We start from the raw sequence: 15038 nt of genomic DNA on the forward strand, positions 1-15038 counted from the left end.
CATTACTTAACAAAGGAAATTCCTGTCCCAATTAGGGTCATTAAGCAAGGACTACCTCTCTTATGGGCTTTGACTTCAATGGGGTGAGTGTGTGATGTACAAAAAAACCTGTCAAAGCAAGCAAAATTTAAAAATTCTATTCTAAAACAATTTTAATACATGAGAAAATAATATATATATAATTAGAGAATATGGAATATCTATTAAATTACAATATGTGAAATTGAAATACATTTTTATTGTATTGCAATACAGTTTTAAGAAGAAGCGATAGGCTGAGGTGAAGGAAAAAAGATGGAATATTCCTATTTAATTGAGGATCTTGGATTAAATTAAAATTACCATCATAGACTGTATTGCATATTAAGAGTTTGCAAAATATAATTTAGAAAAATATCTATGGAATATTTTAACAGTGTTCTGTATAGGGCTATCAAAATTAATCAGAGTAATAATAAGGGCAATGACTATCTTTATACTCAAGAAAATAAAAACTACAAATTTGTTTACAATTTGACTAATCTGTACTACATTTTTGCTCCATGTATGAGGGAAGGCAGATTCTTCCAATGCTGATTTTCAAAGTGTCACTGTCAAGTTAACTATCCTGGCCTACTTAAAGATTGTTACTAAGGCAATCACAACTGCTTCACTCCAAAACAAAATCACAATACAACTATTGTGCTGCTGCCCTATTTGTTAGAGTATCACCTTATTCAAGGATTATTTGAAATAAGAAACACAGAAAGAGATTTCAATTAACAGTAAAAGTCTATCACTTTGTATATTTCCCAATTTTTATTCTTTTTTAAAAGGGTTTCCCATTTCATGATCACATAATTTCAGCTCTTGATGCTTTTATATACACCTTTATAATATGCATATTTCGGATGATGTCAAAATGTGTACCTCTAATATTTCTAGGGGATAACAAGGATAACAAGGATAACTGTTTAATTTTATGTATGCTATATTGAAGTAATTATCTAGTGTTCCAGAAAACAAATCTGTGTTGTCATGGATACAAACAGGAGGAAGCATACCTTATAATAAATTTATAAGTTTAACTATTTTTAGTTTCTCTCTTTTTAAAAAAAATATTACATTGGCCATGAATTTCTAAGTAAGTCTAGATCGATATGTCTCCCAATCCATATCTCCAACTATATTTTTACTATACTAAGATAACATTTTAATCCTTTTAACTGTAATTTTGATAGATCATATTTAAACTATAAGGTCTTTATGGAGGAACAAATAATGTATACAACAACAATAATAACAAAAAACATTCTGCGTATGTTTACATTCTGAGTGCAGGTATAGAGCAGGAAATCCTAGGGCTGCACATTAGGGTGGGAAATCTAGAAACCATTTTAAAAGAAGATATTTGCAAGTATCTTCCATATTATTACCAAGGAAGCTACACAGCTCTTTTCATGTAGTCACAAAATGTCAAATTCAGATCAAGGGAAACTTTATATTTAATCATTAGCTTAAACATGAAATCTAATCTTTAAACTATATCTCCCAAATGCATCATAGTAATAAAGAACCAAATAATGCCTTAAGTAACAAATAAGGAGTCTATGGAAAATTTCCTAAGAATCATTTTGTGAAACTGTTCAGTTATATAGGAAAAGATCTGCCACAAAGCAATCCAGTTTACTGGGATTGTGGTGCCTAAATGGCCAAAATACTTCTGAACAGGCAAGGAACAATCCAGATAATGTATATTTTGCACTGGTGTAATTGCTTAGGGTAAAAAGCCTCATTCAGAGGAAGATATGACTGGAAATATTCCCAGTAATAAAACATCCTGACAAAAGAGTCTATATTACTGCCAAGTGCTTTTTTTAAAGATTTCCTTGCAGAATGTAGATTTTCGTGGCTGCTGTTTATTGATAAAACTACTTCTAAGTAATGAGTAATACATTTGTGAGAATGAATACGTGCTGGTGTTTTGTTAGGCACACTGCTGGTTTCTGAAGAATTTGAAATCTGAAGAATTTGAATATCAGAAATAGATATCATGTCTTTGTATATTATCTTGTTCTTTTCACATTGTTTAATTTTGCATTCTACATAATGTCCCCTTAAGTCCAACGTAAATGTCCCCACACTCACAAATTACATATTTCCATGTTTTTTACTTTTTGGTACTATATCCTTGTTAGAGAATAGGCACTTTATTTTGTCCACCAGCCCAAATTTTACTTTATACTCTATACATTATCCAGTATTTTTCTTATTCTATTGATGATCCTGAAATATATGGAAAGTTTGCACAATGTTTATACTCTTTCTTTATTCATTCTTACATTTTTCTTGTGCCAATTAGATTTTTATAATTATATAGATGAGCATTATAGAGCATTGAATTTGTTTTGGTTCAGTTCTGTAGTTAGAGTGCTTATTTTTGTGTCCTATTTATTAGTGACCTAATAAACTGATGTTTCTAGTTATGTCACATTGTTTATGCATGTCTGCTTTTTTATATATTTCATGATTTTGATAACCTTCATTAGTATGCTTAACCTACCGTACCTCCATCGGGGGAGGGGGTTCCCATCTTTTTTGCTGTATCTACTAGAAGGAATAAGGGAAATCCATGTGTTTGTGTGCATGTGTATATTCTTTCATATTTCCATGAGAGAAAGTGTTGTTTGTAAAACTGTAGAAGAATTCATGTGAATGGCTCACCTCACAGTAAACTATAAACAAATAATTTTATTTGGTTGTGTTAGTATGTTTTTTTTCTCCCAATCCTGCTCCTCCTCTTCTTTGGCTTTCGGCAGGTACATACATACATTTATAAGCATATAGAAGTGCACTTGCACCTTTTTTGTACGCAAGACCAACTTTAAATTGATATACAAAAAAAAAGAAAGAACTATAAACAAAGGTAAAGAGTGAACAAACATACTTAGGAACAAAGAAAACAAAAAATATAAACAACTGGGCATATTACCAATCTAGCAAGTATTAAACAATATTCAAAAAATTCAAATTAAAAATCCCTCAATTTTAAAAAAAATCGTGAAATCCTTTCCAAATAGAATATATTGCATCAATTTTCACTAGTAAAACTGCCTTTCAAAAATGGATAGACTACCCATGCGCTTCTAGAAACTGGCCAGTGCTCAATATTTTTGTCTACATTTCAACTTTTTCCTACTTATTGTGTGTTAGGAGTAGTCATCTAAAATACAAGTTGGCTGCTTTTTAGACAAATTCTGTAGTCACACCAAAATGTATCAACATTGACTTCGCGTTATAAATACCAAAAAAAGTGTAAATACTGATATCATTGTGGGTTAGCATAAAAGAAGCCAAATTCCTTATTTCATTTACAAAGAAATAATATGTTATGAAATAATTTGCTAAATGTTCGGGAAGATTGTAGTAGACTTACTGGGAATTTGACATCATAGAAAAGAGTAGTGTTAAATATTTTCCATCTGTTTTCTTTTTCCAGATTAAGGCTATCATCTAAGGCTAAGAATGGAAATGGGGACCTTTAGCCCCTGGGAGGTTCCAGCCACACTTTTGACCATCTCCACATAGCTGACAAAATGGCCAAAAATCATAGCATTGTTTCCCAAAATCACCAAATTTCCACAATTTTCATGTACTAGGCATACCCTTCTGTTGTTTTCCAAAGCAGTTGCACTATATATTTTCAGCTCAGAAGTATGTAACATTATTTCAAAATATCCCTCTTAAAGTTATATTCTCATTCTTTTGCTTACAATTTTGACCCAGTGACCCCACATTGCATTAATTGTTGTAAGAATAAAAAATATATGAAGTCTGAATATTCTTGTATGTTACTTCTTTTGAGATCTTTGAAGAGAAATCTCTGTACAGGTACTCTTCAACTTACGACCACAATTGAGCCGAGAATTTATGTTGCTAAGTGAAACATTTGTTAAGTGAGTTTTGCCCCATTTTATGACTTTTCTGGCCACATTTGTTAAGTGAATCACTGCAGTTGTTAAATTAGTAACACGGTTGTTAAGTGAATCTGGCTTCCCCGTTGACTTTGCTTGTTAGAAGGTCGCAAAAGGTGATCACATGATCCTGGGACATTGCAACCATCATAAATATGAACCAGTTGTCAAACATTTGAATGTAAATCACATGACCATGGGGATGCTGAAATGGTTTTAAGAATGAAAAATGGCCATGTCACTTTTTCAGTGCCGTTGTAACTTCGAATAGTCACTAAATCAACTGTTGTAAGTCTAGGACTACATGTATAGCCTTTTATGATATCACTTGCGTATAGCATATCATTCTTTGACAATATTACATAAGAATTTAGCAAAAAATTATTTGCTTGTTAATATAAGTGGCATTTTCCAGATTTCCTCCCAGGTTTTTTAAACAGGTCTATCCCCGGTGAATATGCTCTCTCTCACATGAACAAAGTATTTTACTTTTCTTTTTTCTCTCTTTATAATAGTAATCCATAGAATTATATCTGAATTAACTGAATTTAAATACAAGTTTATTCTACTTATTTCTGAGGAAAAAGTGTTGTTTAACAGTAAAAGACTGCCAATTGTGAATGCTAACTGTTTGGTAATTTTAATGCTGGATGTAATTTCTAAAGCACAAAAATGACTTTCAAGAGTATAGTAAAATTGGTTACAGCTGAATCCTTGAGGATTTAACAAGAATAGTTATAACTGAAGTAATTACTCCTCTATTCTGTACCTTGTTTCTTCTTTCTGTCGTGTTAACATAACCAAAAGTCTGTTTCTTTCTCCAATGGGATTTGTGATAGTATTTATCAAAATCACCATTATTCTTCAAGTAGCTTGGCTTATAAACCCTATTAAATTGGTTACATATACATATACATACACAGAGAGGGGGGGGGAGAGAGAGAGAGAAATCCTGGAAAAATTCATATTACAATGCAATCAGAGAATGTTCAAATACAATAAAAAAAAAGAATTGACAATGTTTAACCAAGGTCATTATCATCCAGATGTGCAAAACAGTCTCCTCAATTCCACCACCATCCACCATGACAAGGGTGGGTTCTACTTACCTTTACTATCAGGTCGCAACGGGATCGCGTGCACGCCTTGTGCATGCGCAGATCGCAGATGATGACATCCGGGGCAGTGGGTGGGGCCTCCCGCCAGTTTTACTACCGTTTCTTGCGAACCGTTCCGAACCGGGGGCAATCGACCACTGCACCATGACCAAAATTATAGTAATTATTTTATCAAATAGGGGCATTAGATGTGTGTTATGTAACTACTTGGGTTTTTTTTTTTAAATACAGCAAGATTATTTTTGTTTGATTAAGGAAATCTGTAAGATGTAGGGTATTGCATATTAATACAGAATTTCATGGGAATGTTTGGGGGATAAGTATAGGAGCTGATTTGCTTGCGAGCTCAAAAGTAAGAGCTTACTAGTAAGAACATACAGTACCCTTGCTTTAAGCTTATCCTGTTTTCCTCATTTCCCTAAAGGCACCTGCAGTCAACATTATGACTATGCTGGGAATAAGAAAACTGTAAACTCATTGATGTTGCCTTGTCAGATTATTATAGTGCTAAAGTGTTTGCAGAAACGTTATAGATTGTTTTAATAAATAAAAATAGTATGTTTCACACATTTTAATTTTCACTGTATTTGTCCTTCTGTATCTGCCAACTTGAAAATAGATATTCTGTTTTGAGTGTGGGTGTTGTGGATGTGCTGTTAATTTTTTCCCCCTTCAGTTTCTTTCTACATGATTTTAAATTGTTTATTGGGTCCATTTAATGTAAACATAAGCTTTGTTTATGAGCGTACTAGTTGTTTGAAAAATCGACTTATAACTCACATCCCTCTGGGTTGAACTCAGTCACTTTGCAAGCACCAGCTGGTATCTCCTTATACTAAATAGCTACATCGCATCTATCACTGGCCCTAGTCTTGTAGAATTAACTTCTACAAAAAATTATCTGTAATCTATCAACATTTTAAAAAGTGTTTAATCTCTCCCCCCCTTTGGTTGCCCTTTGTAAGACTGGTTAAAGTATTAAAACTATATATAAATGTACTAGCTGGATCCCTGTGCTTCGCTATGAAACTATGTGATCGGGCTTGATAAATTGACACTTACAGCTTGAATCCTCCTCTATCCTATCCACTTCTCTCCCTCAGCCTTGCCCCACAGAAACGTCTCCTACCCCCTTCTTTCCCTCAGGCTTTCTAGCCCCTTCTCTCCATGAGGCTTGCCCCATAGAAGCCTGTCTTATGCTATCCCATTCTCTCCAGAGTTATTTTCAAGTTGGGAGGGGGAGTAGAACGTCTAACTAATTAGCATCAGAGCGTGTTATAATAATATAGGAAATACTAATGCTCTGATGTTTATTTCAAAAAATCCTTTTTTAGTGAGCACCTAGAAGCCAAAAGGTACATACATGGCAAATTTCAAGTTTGTAGGCTTTACGGTTCTGGAGATTTCATGATTAATGTGTGAGTGGTTTTCGCTTTTATATATATATATATAGATAGATAGATAGATTGTAATTTTGATATAAAATATTTGTTTTAAAGTAATGGATTATTCAGTTTCTGGGGACGAATATTAAATTCTATTGTAGTGATTTTATCTACTAATGTTTGATGTTTTATTTTATTACAATCCTGAAACCTTCTTAAATGAAAAATGAAACAACTGATATTAATGGACACAGAAGACATCATTATTAATAAAGAAAAAAATGTTATAAATGACAAATATGATACCATACTATTCCAAGTTTTCTTTAGATTTGATGTATTCACTGAAGATCATAAAATAATTAAGGATTTCTGGGTTCATAGAAAGATGAACCTGTGTGGGATAGTTGAAATCATTGTTGGATCAACAAACCTGTAAAATCCCATACTCCATTCCTGCTGTGGTGAACCAGATGCCTTTTTGTAGGTGAAAAATATTTCAGTTGTGTTCCCAGCATCTATTATTAGAGCTATATTAAAAATAATCTAGCTGCAATGGTTAGCAGCTATTGATAGTCTTGGCTTTATCTTCCTCTCCTTGCAGTATTTTTTAAAAAATGTGGCCTAAAGCATTCTATAAATGGAACATTTACATATGTTTAAGTAGAATGACAACTGTGCTTGTTGTTGGCTGGGTATTGTGCCTGTAGCATCTTAATAATAACCCAATATCTTGAAAAGTTTAATTGCATTTTTTCTTTAAGATATCATTTAATACTGTGTTATGCATATAAGCCTTGCTTCCTAGCAATGAGGAGTTTCAGAGGTATCAGCTCTAAATTGAGACTTGGTTTCTTTAGAAGAAAGTCTCTGAGGAATGATGTTGATTCTGTGATATAATGTTTGCTTACAGATATATACAGTACAGAAGAAAATAAGGTGAGGCATTTATTGCATTGATACTCCAAAGATTAATCTTCCACACCAGATTTGTAGATATATCCACAGCATTTTGCATGTTACTTCCATTACAGGGTGATCAAAAAAATGACAATTCTTCTTGACCCCTGGGACAAAGTAAGATGAAGTAATTTCAATATCTTCTCAGCCTCCACCTTTCATCTTGGGCTATTAAAACACAATGACATCTGTCACTCGCCCCTTTGATGTTAGGAGGCATTGTCTCTGACTACCTATTTTGGTAGTTCAATTTACAGACATCTTGGACACAAGAAATTAGGTCAAGTTTTATGGGAAAAAGGAATCCTTTGGGTTTACCTTAATCAACCTCCTCCAAACTCATAACAGTTGAATGCTCCTTTCAAGTTCATATAGCCATAATCACATTTGACACTTTTAAAGGCTTAACCTCTTTAAAGGCAGTGTAGTGTGTATACGGCATTGAAAAGAAAAGCCACATTTTTTTAAGTACAGCCATTCCCCTCTTCATGAAAGAAGGAATAAAAATTCACACACCAAGGAAGCAGGAGGCTACCCTAATCCAATGTTCATGGTTACATCGGTTGTAACAGAGTTATAGTTCCTTTTTTCTGAGATATACATGAAAATTGATACTTCCTTGTGTTTTTAGTTCATCCTTTAAACTGAAGGGTTCTAATCTTATGCTACTTATTGATCTGTGAGACCTCATGTGGTTTATTTAGCAAAGAAAGAAAAAGAAATGCAAATGATTTTCAGTTATATTTTTTAAGTAAAATTGGCAGCTTGTCAGAGGGCATCCCCGTTCATTTGCTAATAATAAAATGTATGCATTGCCACACAACTATTATGATTTTAAATTAAAATTCTTAAAATCAGACACAGTTCATCAAAGAGTGATTATTTTTAACCATTTCAGAGCTAGCTAGCTCTTCTCATTATCGTCATTAAACCCCTCCCTTTTCCTTGAAAGCTTTTTATCTTCACTTATGCTCCACAGGAGAAATTGGAGTCTACTTGTTCGCTGGATTGCTTGATATATTTTGTTGCTAGTTTCCCGTGATAAAAAGCAAGCAAAAAGAGAATGCTTGTGCTCTAAAGGAAAGGAGCAAGAATGAGCACACAGCTCTACTGCAGGCATTTTTTTAGAGCATGCTGTCCCTTTCTCTGTAATACGGTGCAGCCCTCCCCTGAGCAGCAGCAAGCAGTCTGATTGCTCTCATTCAACACATTTGGTATGCATGAGCACAACCAATCCAAGCTGGGAAGGTGTTTTCTTACGGAGGATCAGTGGCTAAAGCAAATCAGTGGCTAAAGCACTTTGTCAGATTTTCAGTCAAGTTAAAAGAGACATCTGGCTAATGGAATTGCAGGTGTGGACCCCTAATGGACATGGAATTTCAGCCCAGTGGAAGAGCATTTGTTTTTTAGACATTGGTAAGGTTTGTGTTTCATTATTCCAGTGGAATATTTGAGGGTCATGAGTCAAAGTGATGCTCCCCGACCACTAAATTGGACCATTCGGAAGCTCTGCCATGCTGCCTTTCTCCCATCTGTCAGACTACTTAAGGTACTGTGAAATCACTGTGTTTTACGATTGTGATTATGTTGTTAACTGTTTCCCATGCTGCAATTATAGTACAAATCCAAAATTACTTTTTGCAGTAATGCTGCTTTTTTTCAATCAGTGGAGATATTCTGTTGCTCATATATAGGTAAGAAAAGTGCATTTGTAGACTTGGGTGGAATCCTTAGCCTTGGTATAGTGTCAGATACATTTAATGCTAAAATGAAATGTTTGAGATAGCAAGGATAATTGCTATAAATAGAAAGAAATACCAAAAGCTCTCCATTTCTCTTACTAAATTCCCAGATGCATTTATGGGAACAGTGGAGTGTTGTGCTCATCTTTGGTAATTCCCCTTTATATAAAGACTAGTTCAGAATCTTCCCATGGAGATATGAGATCAGCTTCTGGACAGAGGAAAACTTCCTAATCATATTCTTTCCTACATCTAGAAACAAGCTTCTTTTGATTTTCTTAAGCATCTGTGTCTTGATTGTTGTTGTGATAAAAGTGGCATAAGATCCTTTTGATACAGTAGAAGACCCCGAGCATATCCTCTATTTAACTATACAATAATTTGTAGGATACCATTGAGACTGATGTATTCTACGCGAGTAAATTTTAGACCAACCTTAGAAGGGAATATATTGAGAAACAAACATTTAATATCTGTTTGTAAAAGTGGGTTTTATTAAACAGAGTTTGATACTTTTGCACTTTTGTTTCACACAAACTTCCACTTTGATTAATGTAGTTTCTCTGAGATGCGATCATAGGATTACAGCCACACTATGAATTACCTGCCATTGTATAATGCTTCTAGTATACAGAATGTGTTAAACTGAAATGCAGCCACTGAGCTTTGATCTATGGCTACAAAGCTAGAAGGAAGTATTTTTCCTTTGTCCCATTTCTCTCTTCAAACCTGTGCTCCACCAGCTGTTCATAGGCAGAGAAAAAGTAGCAAGAAAAAAAAATTAAGCAGACTCTTTCTGGTGCTCTTATCTACATTCCTCCACCCACCCCTAAATCATACTGCATTGTTATGATCTCTGACTAAAGCTTTGCTATAAAGGACTTCCCTAACATGAAAGAATGTGGAGGGATTTGAGGACATTTTGTGATCCAACCTAAGGCAAATGCATCAAGTGCTTGGTTCTAATAGCAATACAGAATGCTATAAAAGAATACTAACTGCTTTTAGAGATAGCAATTATAAAGATATCTAATTATTTCTTGCTTTTCTCACATACGATGACATAATTTCAAGTAGAAATTTCTATAGGAATTATTTATTAGAGAAGAAATTTGCAAAAGGAGGGTCACTCTGGAATGAACCCCCGGAATCAGCATGCATCACGCTATGTTTGCTGTGTACTAGTTCGTGGATCAAGCCAGTCCATAATCTTATAAATTTATCAAATTATAACAAGAGGAAGAGGAAGGATTACAACCACATCCTGTTCTTAGTAAAATATAAAATGCTCCTGCTGGTGTGAACTTTGAAAAAATTAATTTAATTTTTTTTAAAAATCCAAAATTAAGACTGAATTGTTTTTAATATGGTTACTGTCAGATGGCAGCTTCTGATAAGTATAGAGTCCAGATTATTACAGAGGAGTTTCTCTGAGCTAAAAAAATGCCTGAGTTTCTTCCAAAAATTGTTCAGGAATTCCCAAGACACCTACATTTTTATAGCTGAAGTTTGATTATTGTTCTCTTATAGGAGAATCTTGTGGTACCTTAAAAACTCAGCAGTTTCTTTTTTCATAAGCTTTCATAAAATGATCCATGGATAAATGCCGCAATTGGATACCACTTTTCTGAACCACAAGGGCTCTTTATTTATTTTTATTTTAATAGCAGTTGAGATAGAGTAGGAAGGAGAGAAATACAAAGCCAAAAGTACTAATAGAAGGAGTGGGTTCTTGTTTTTAGCTTTTGGTGTGAACATGTAAACATTTGAAACTTAGAGAATTTGAATAACTATCTATAAAATTGAATTAAAGGAACAGATAATCTTTGTTTAAAATGGAATAGGGGCTACTCTAGGAAGCTTACAGAAAGGAATAAATAAAAAGGAAGATATGAAAAGAGTGTAAACACAATAAAAGTAAAATAATAGTACAGTAAAATAAGCAATGAAAAAGAACACAATGAGAATCTATCAATACGACAACCAAAAAGATAGACAGGTGAACAGTAGAGAGCAAGGGAAGGGAGCCAGAGTCTGCCATCAGTTCAGCAGTCACCTCCAGCATTGATCTTCCTCCCCTCCATTTGGCCTCCCAACCAAGAAATCTAGCTTCTATAATACAGCTAATTTTTATTTTCACCGTGAAACTTTATTTGTAGACTATTCCCTGAAGTTAATAGATAATATTGTGAATAGTTAAATATCCTACAGGAATACATCATAACACTTCATCAGTTACACAGTATTCAGCAGAGATCTCTAGATTCACACTTTCACATTATATGGATCTATTAGATGATTCTCAGTTACACAAAGCAACAGTAAATAAACTCTGAGACACAAAAGTCCAATTAGTGAAAAGAGTATTATTCACAATTGCTGCATGTTCAAGCTAACCAATCTAATAGCACAGAGAAAGAAAGTTATGTGGTGTTTTTAATATTTTAGTGTTATAAGCCACTTAAGTGGTGCCTTTTTGTGCCCCCGTGCTGGCAACTGTCTGGATAAGTCCCTGCCATTTTCTTGACAATGTTTTCAGAAGTGGTTCACCAATGCCTGCTTCCTAGGGCTGAGAGAGAAGGACTGGCTCAAAGTCACTCAACTGGCTTTGTGCCTTGTAATCTCCTGGTTTTTAGTCTCATGCCTTGACAACTACAGCAGAGTGGTTCTTTAGATTGTGGTGGCATAAAATCACTGTAATAAGTAAACAAGGAATATAAGAAAAACATTTTCCCCCTTGATTTGTAGCCCAGGTTTTACCAGTATTTTAGCTATGGTTTTCCCCAGCAAGGGAGGGAGCTGTCCAGCAGAGCAAGATAAATGCTTTAAAGGAAGGTTACCAAGACTGTCGAGGAGCTGTCTATCTACATGAATAAATAGAGAACCTAGAGACAAGCTGTTAATCAGAAAAAGGTGTAACTAATACAAATGAATTATAGCTCCTAATCCTGTACTTCTTCCTCAGATAAAATGTTTTTTATCTCCCAGAATTCCAAGTGGGTTGTTTTGATGTCTTTAGGCCCTGCAATTACCAGGATCTGTCTTCAGAGCCAAAACTATAGGTGTCCTGTGTCCAATTATTTATCCTCTATCTCTGAGAATGGTCCTTATAAATCAAACACTAATTGAAAACTACTCGAAGGTGTAGTCTGTATACCAAGGTATTCTGAATATTTTTGATGCTTTTGAATCTTACAATAAACCTATTCGATTCTTCTTTATTGTATGCTAAGATTATTTATGGGTCCTCTTGTTAGGTAACCTGATGAAGTAACCCACACATTCATAAAAGTATGTACGTTCTTATTATGCACACAAATATGCAGCCTCTTTTTTAATGGAACACCTTACTATAGGAAGAATGGGAAATACTGTTTTACTTTTGTAAGGTGGTTAAAACTTTATTGCTCCATCAAGCCTTTGGTACAGTTAGAGAACTTGGGCTGCTGTTATAATCCTTTAAATACTGTTTGTTGTGTTATCTCCTTTTTAGCATTTATTTTTACTGTATTACAAATATCCTGGAGCTTTCCTCTTCTTGAACCTAGGGCAACATATCAAGAGTGGTATAAATCAGGGTTTTCAAATTAGAACCTTACCCTTCTCCAAAAACTCAATGAAGTTCTGTGAGAGCCTAAGGACAAAACTTGAGCAGGAATGTCCATTGCAATTTTTCTAGGATACACAGAAATGTGCAGAGTTTCTTCCCTGTAAATAAAACAACTAGGCTGCCATTTGCAGATAAGAAATTCTCTAGGTATTTTTTTAAAACTGGTTTAATTTTAAAAAATTGAAATCTCCTGATATAAATAATTAAAATGATATGATAAAATTATTAATTTATCACATTTATACTGACTGCTAGATAGTTGTTAATAACCTAAATGCCCCAAGATGCCTCCTGGAGAATAAAGGTGGAAGAAAGTACTGTATCTGTAGATTTTCTTTGAAATGTCAGAATGTATTTTAGTCAGATCATCTCTGGCACATCCTTGAATGCATGGTATGGCACACTGAAGGTTGATTGTGCTGGCTTCTGTCTCTCCTATTGAGCTGTGACTACTGGTTCTGCATAGTTGATAATGAGATTTGAGTGTCAGTTCCCTAAATGAAAGGAAAATATTTGACCTCTGCTTTGAAAACATCATACTTGTAACAGTCCTTGTCCTTATGAACCATAAGTGAGACTGTTTTCTTTTTGTTGCTTTTATTCAGCACCAAACATTTCTGTCAGAGGAAAGTTTGCAGGCAACTTTGCCTTTGGGGAATGATCCAGCTCCCAATGGGTCTGTTATTTCTGAATATTGCTGAAGTTCAATAATTATGTGAGAGTGAGGAGGCAAGCTGAAATTGTCATTTAAATACCTAGACCTGCAGGATAATTTTTTAAAAAATGAAATACACATTAATAAATTAGAAGTGCATATACTATTGCCTGTTTACATATTCACATCTAAATTTCCTTAGAATTGGCAAGTTGCAAATAGTATGAGTTGGTTTAAAAATCAATCAGACAATGCCCAAACAGCAATTAAAAAGGGAAATGTGAAGAAAACAAGTTCTGAAATGGTCTATGCTCCAATATAGTGTTTCTCAATCTCAGCAACTTTAAGATCTACAGACTTCAACTCCTAGAAATCGCCAGTAGAATGGATGGCTGGAGAATTTTGGGAGTTGAAGTTCATGCATCTTAAAGTTGCCAGGATTGAGAAACACTGCTCTAATAATTCTTAGTTTGTTATGTAGCAAATATTTGTCTTGTTAGTCATACTAAACACGCGGCTAAGAACTAACCAGAAGAAGACATCTGTTTTCCTGTTAACCGATGCTCGCGCAAATGGAGCTGTGTGCCCACCACTTGCACGGAACCTTCCCTCCCCACCCCCACCCCCCGCTGATCCAAAAAACTGGAAAAGTTGGGGAACTCAGGTATATTTAACTTATAGTAGGGAATATGCATTAGGTTATTATGCTATTCTTTTAAAAAACCAAATTAGTTCTTTATTACCACTTGATTTCATTCTGAGGAATATCTTCTATTAATTTGACCCCTATTTCTTTTTATATCCTCAGTTGTCAAAACTGCAGAAGGAAATTAAACTACTGTGCTCGTAAATTTAAACTATCATTGGTAATAACAGAAAACATTAATTTCATTTTAAAAACAGTATGCTAAGATTTATAATGTATTAAAATGTATTTTTTTTAAAAAAAAAAGCAGTGAAGTGCTTGGGCTATTCATATTGCTAGATGTACAATATTGCTAATGTTGTCAGCTCCAAATTGCTCATAGAAATCATCACATGCTAACTGCAATGTGTGGCCCACTTAAAATCATGCACAAGATGTCCCAGTAATAAATAGTCATATGGATGAAACCAAATTGTCCTTGATATCACAAATGAATTGTATACCAAAATAGTTTAGTGCAACAGCTTGTCATCTGTGAGTAAGCCTGTCATGCATGAGTGTTTTGTGTCTGTTCTTTGGTTAAGGCATCTATTTTTCCCTACTTAAAGAGCATTAAAAGCTTTATTTTATTTGTTTTACAAAGGAAGCCAGGATATAACTTTTCAAAATGAATGCATCTAATTGTTTTAAGGCATATTAAACTGGTGGTGTAGGGATGATGTTGAGGGAGAGATGATTAATGTAGAAAAAGGTGAGACTTTGAATAGAGCTATTATAAAGCATTCACTTTTGTTTCATATTCTTTAAATTCTTGCACAGAAGTTACATTCTGAATCTAAAGTCAGGAAAACAAGTTTAAACAATTTTTGGCTTAGAAACCTGTGTTTTTCTATATTATGATACTATACAACCTTTGACTGGGAATCTATGTTTGCTTCAAAAGGCATCTGACAACCGTAAATCTCCAAA

At 34.2% G+C, this 15038-nt stretch overlaps 1 protein-coding gene across 10 annotated transcripts in view; it reads left to right on the plus strand.

The window, feature by feature from the left end:
• TRPM3 (transient receptor potential cation channel subfamily M member 3) overlaps positions 1–15038 on the plus strand; it is a 319398-nt gene that overhangs the window by 108794 nt on the left and 195566 nt on the right. For 4 of the 10 annotated variants that reach the window (XM_087886149.1, XM_087886150.1, XM_034410257.3 and 1 more), the window contains exon 1: positions 8779–8965. The exons of the other annotated variants lie outside the window; for them this stretch is intronic. In XM_087886149.1, the coding sequence (XP_087742275.1) occupies positions 8876–8965 (90 nt within the window). In that variant the 5' untranslated portion in view covers positions 8779–8875. Of the gene's footprint in view, positions 1–8778; positions 8966–15038 lie in introns of those variants that run through there. 10 annotated transcript variants of the gene reach the window in all.

Source organism: Pantherophis guttatus, chromosome 2 (genome assembly GCF_059756535.1).
Source record: "Pantherophis guttatus breed Tessera chromosome 2, ASM5975653v1, whole genome shotgun sequence".
Classification (NCBI taxonomy): domain Eukaryota; kingdom Metazoa; phylum Chordata; class Lepidosauria; order Squamata; family Colubridae; genus Pantherophis; species Pantherophis guttatus.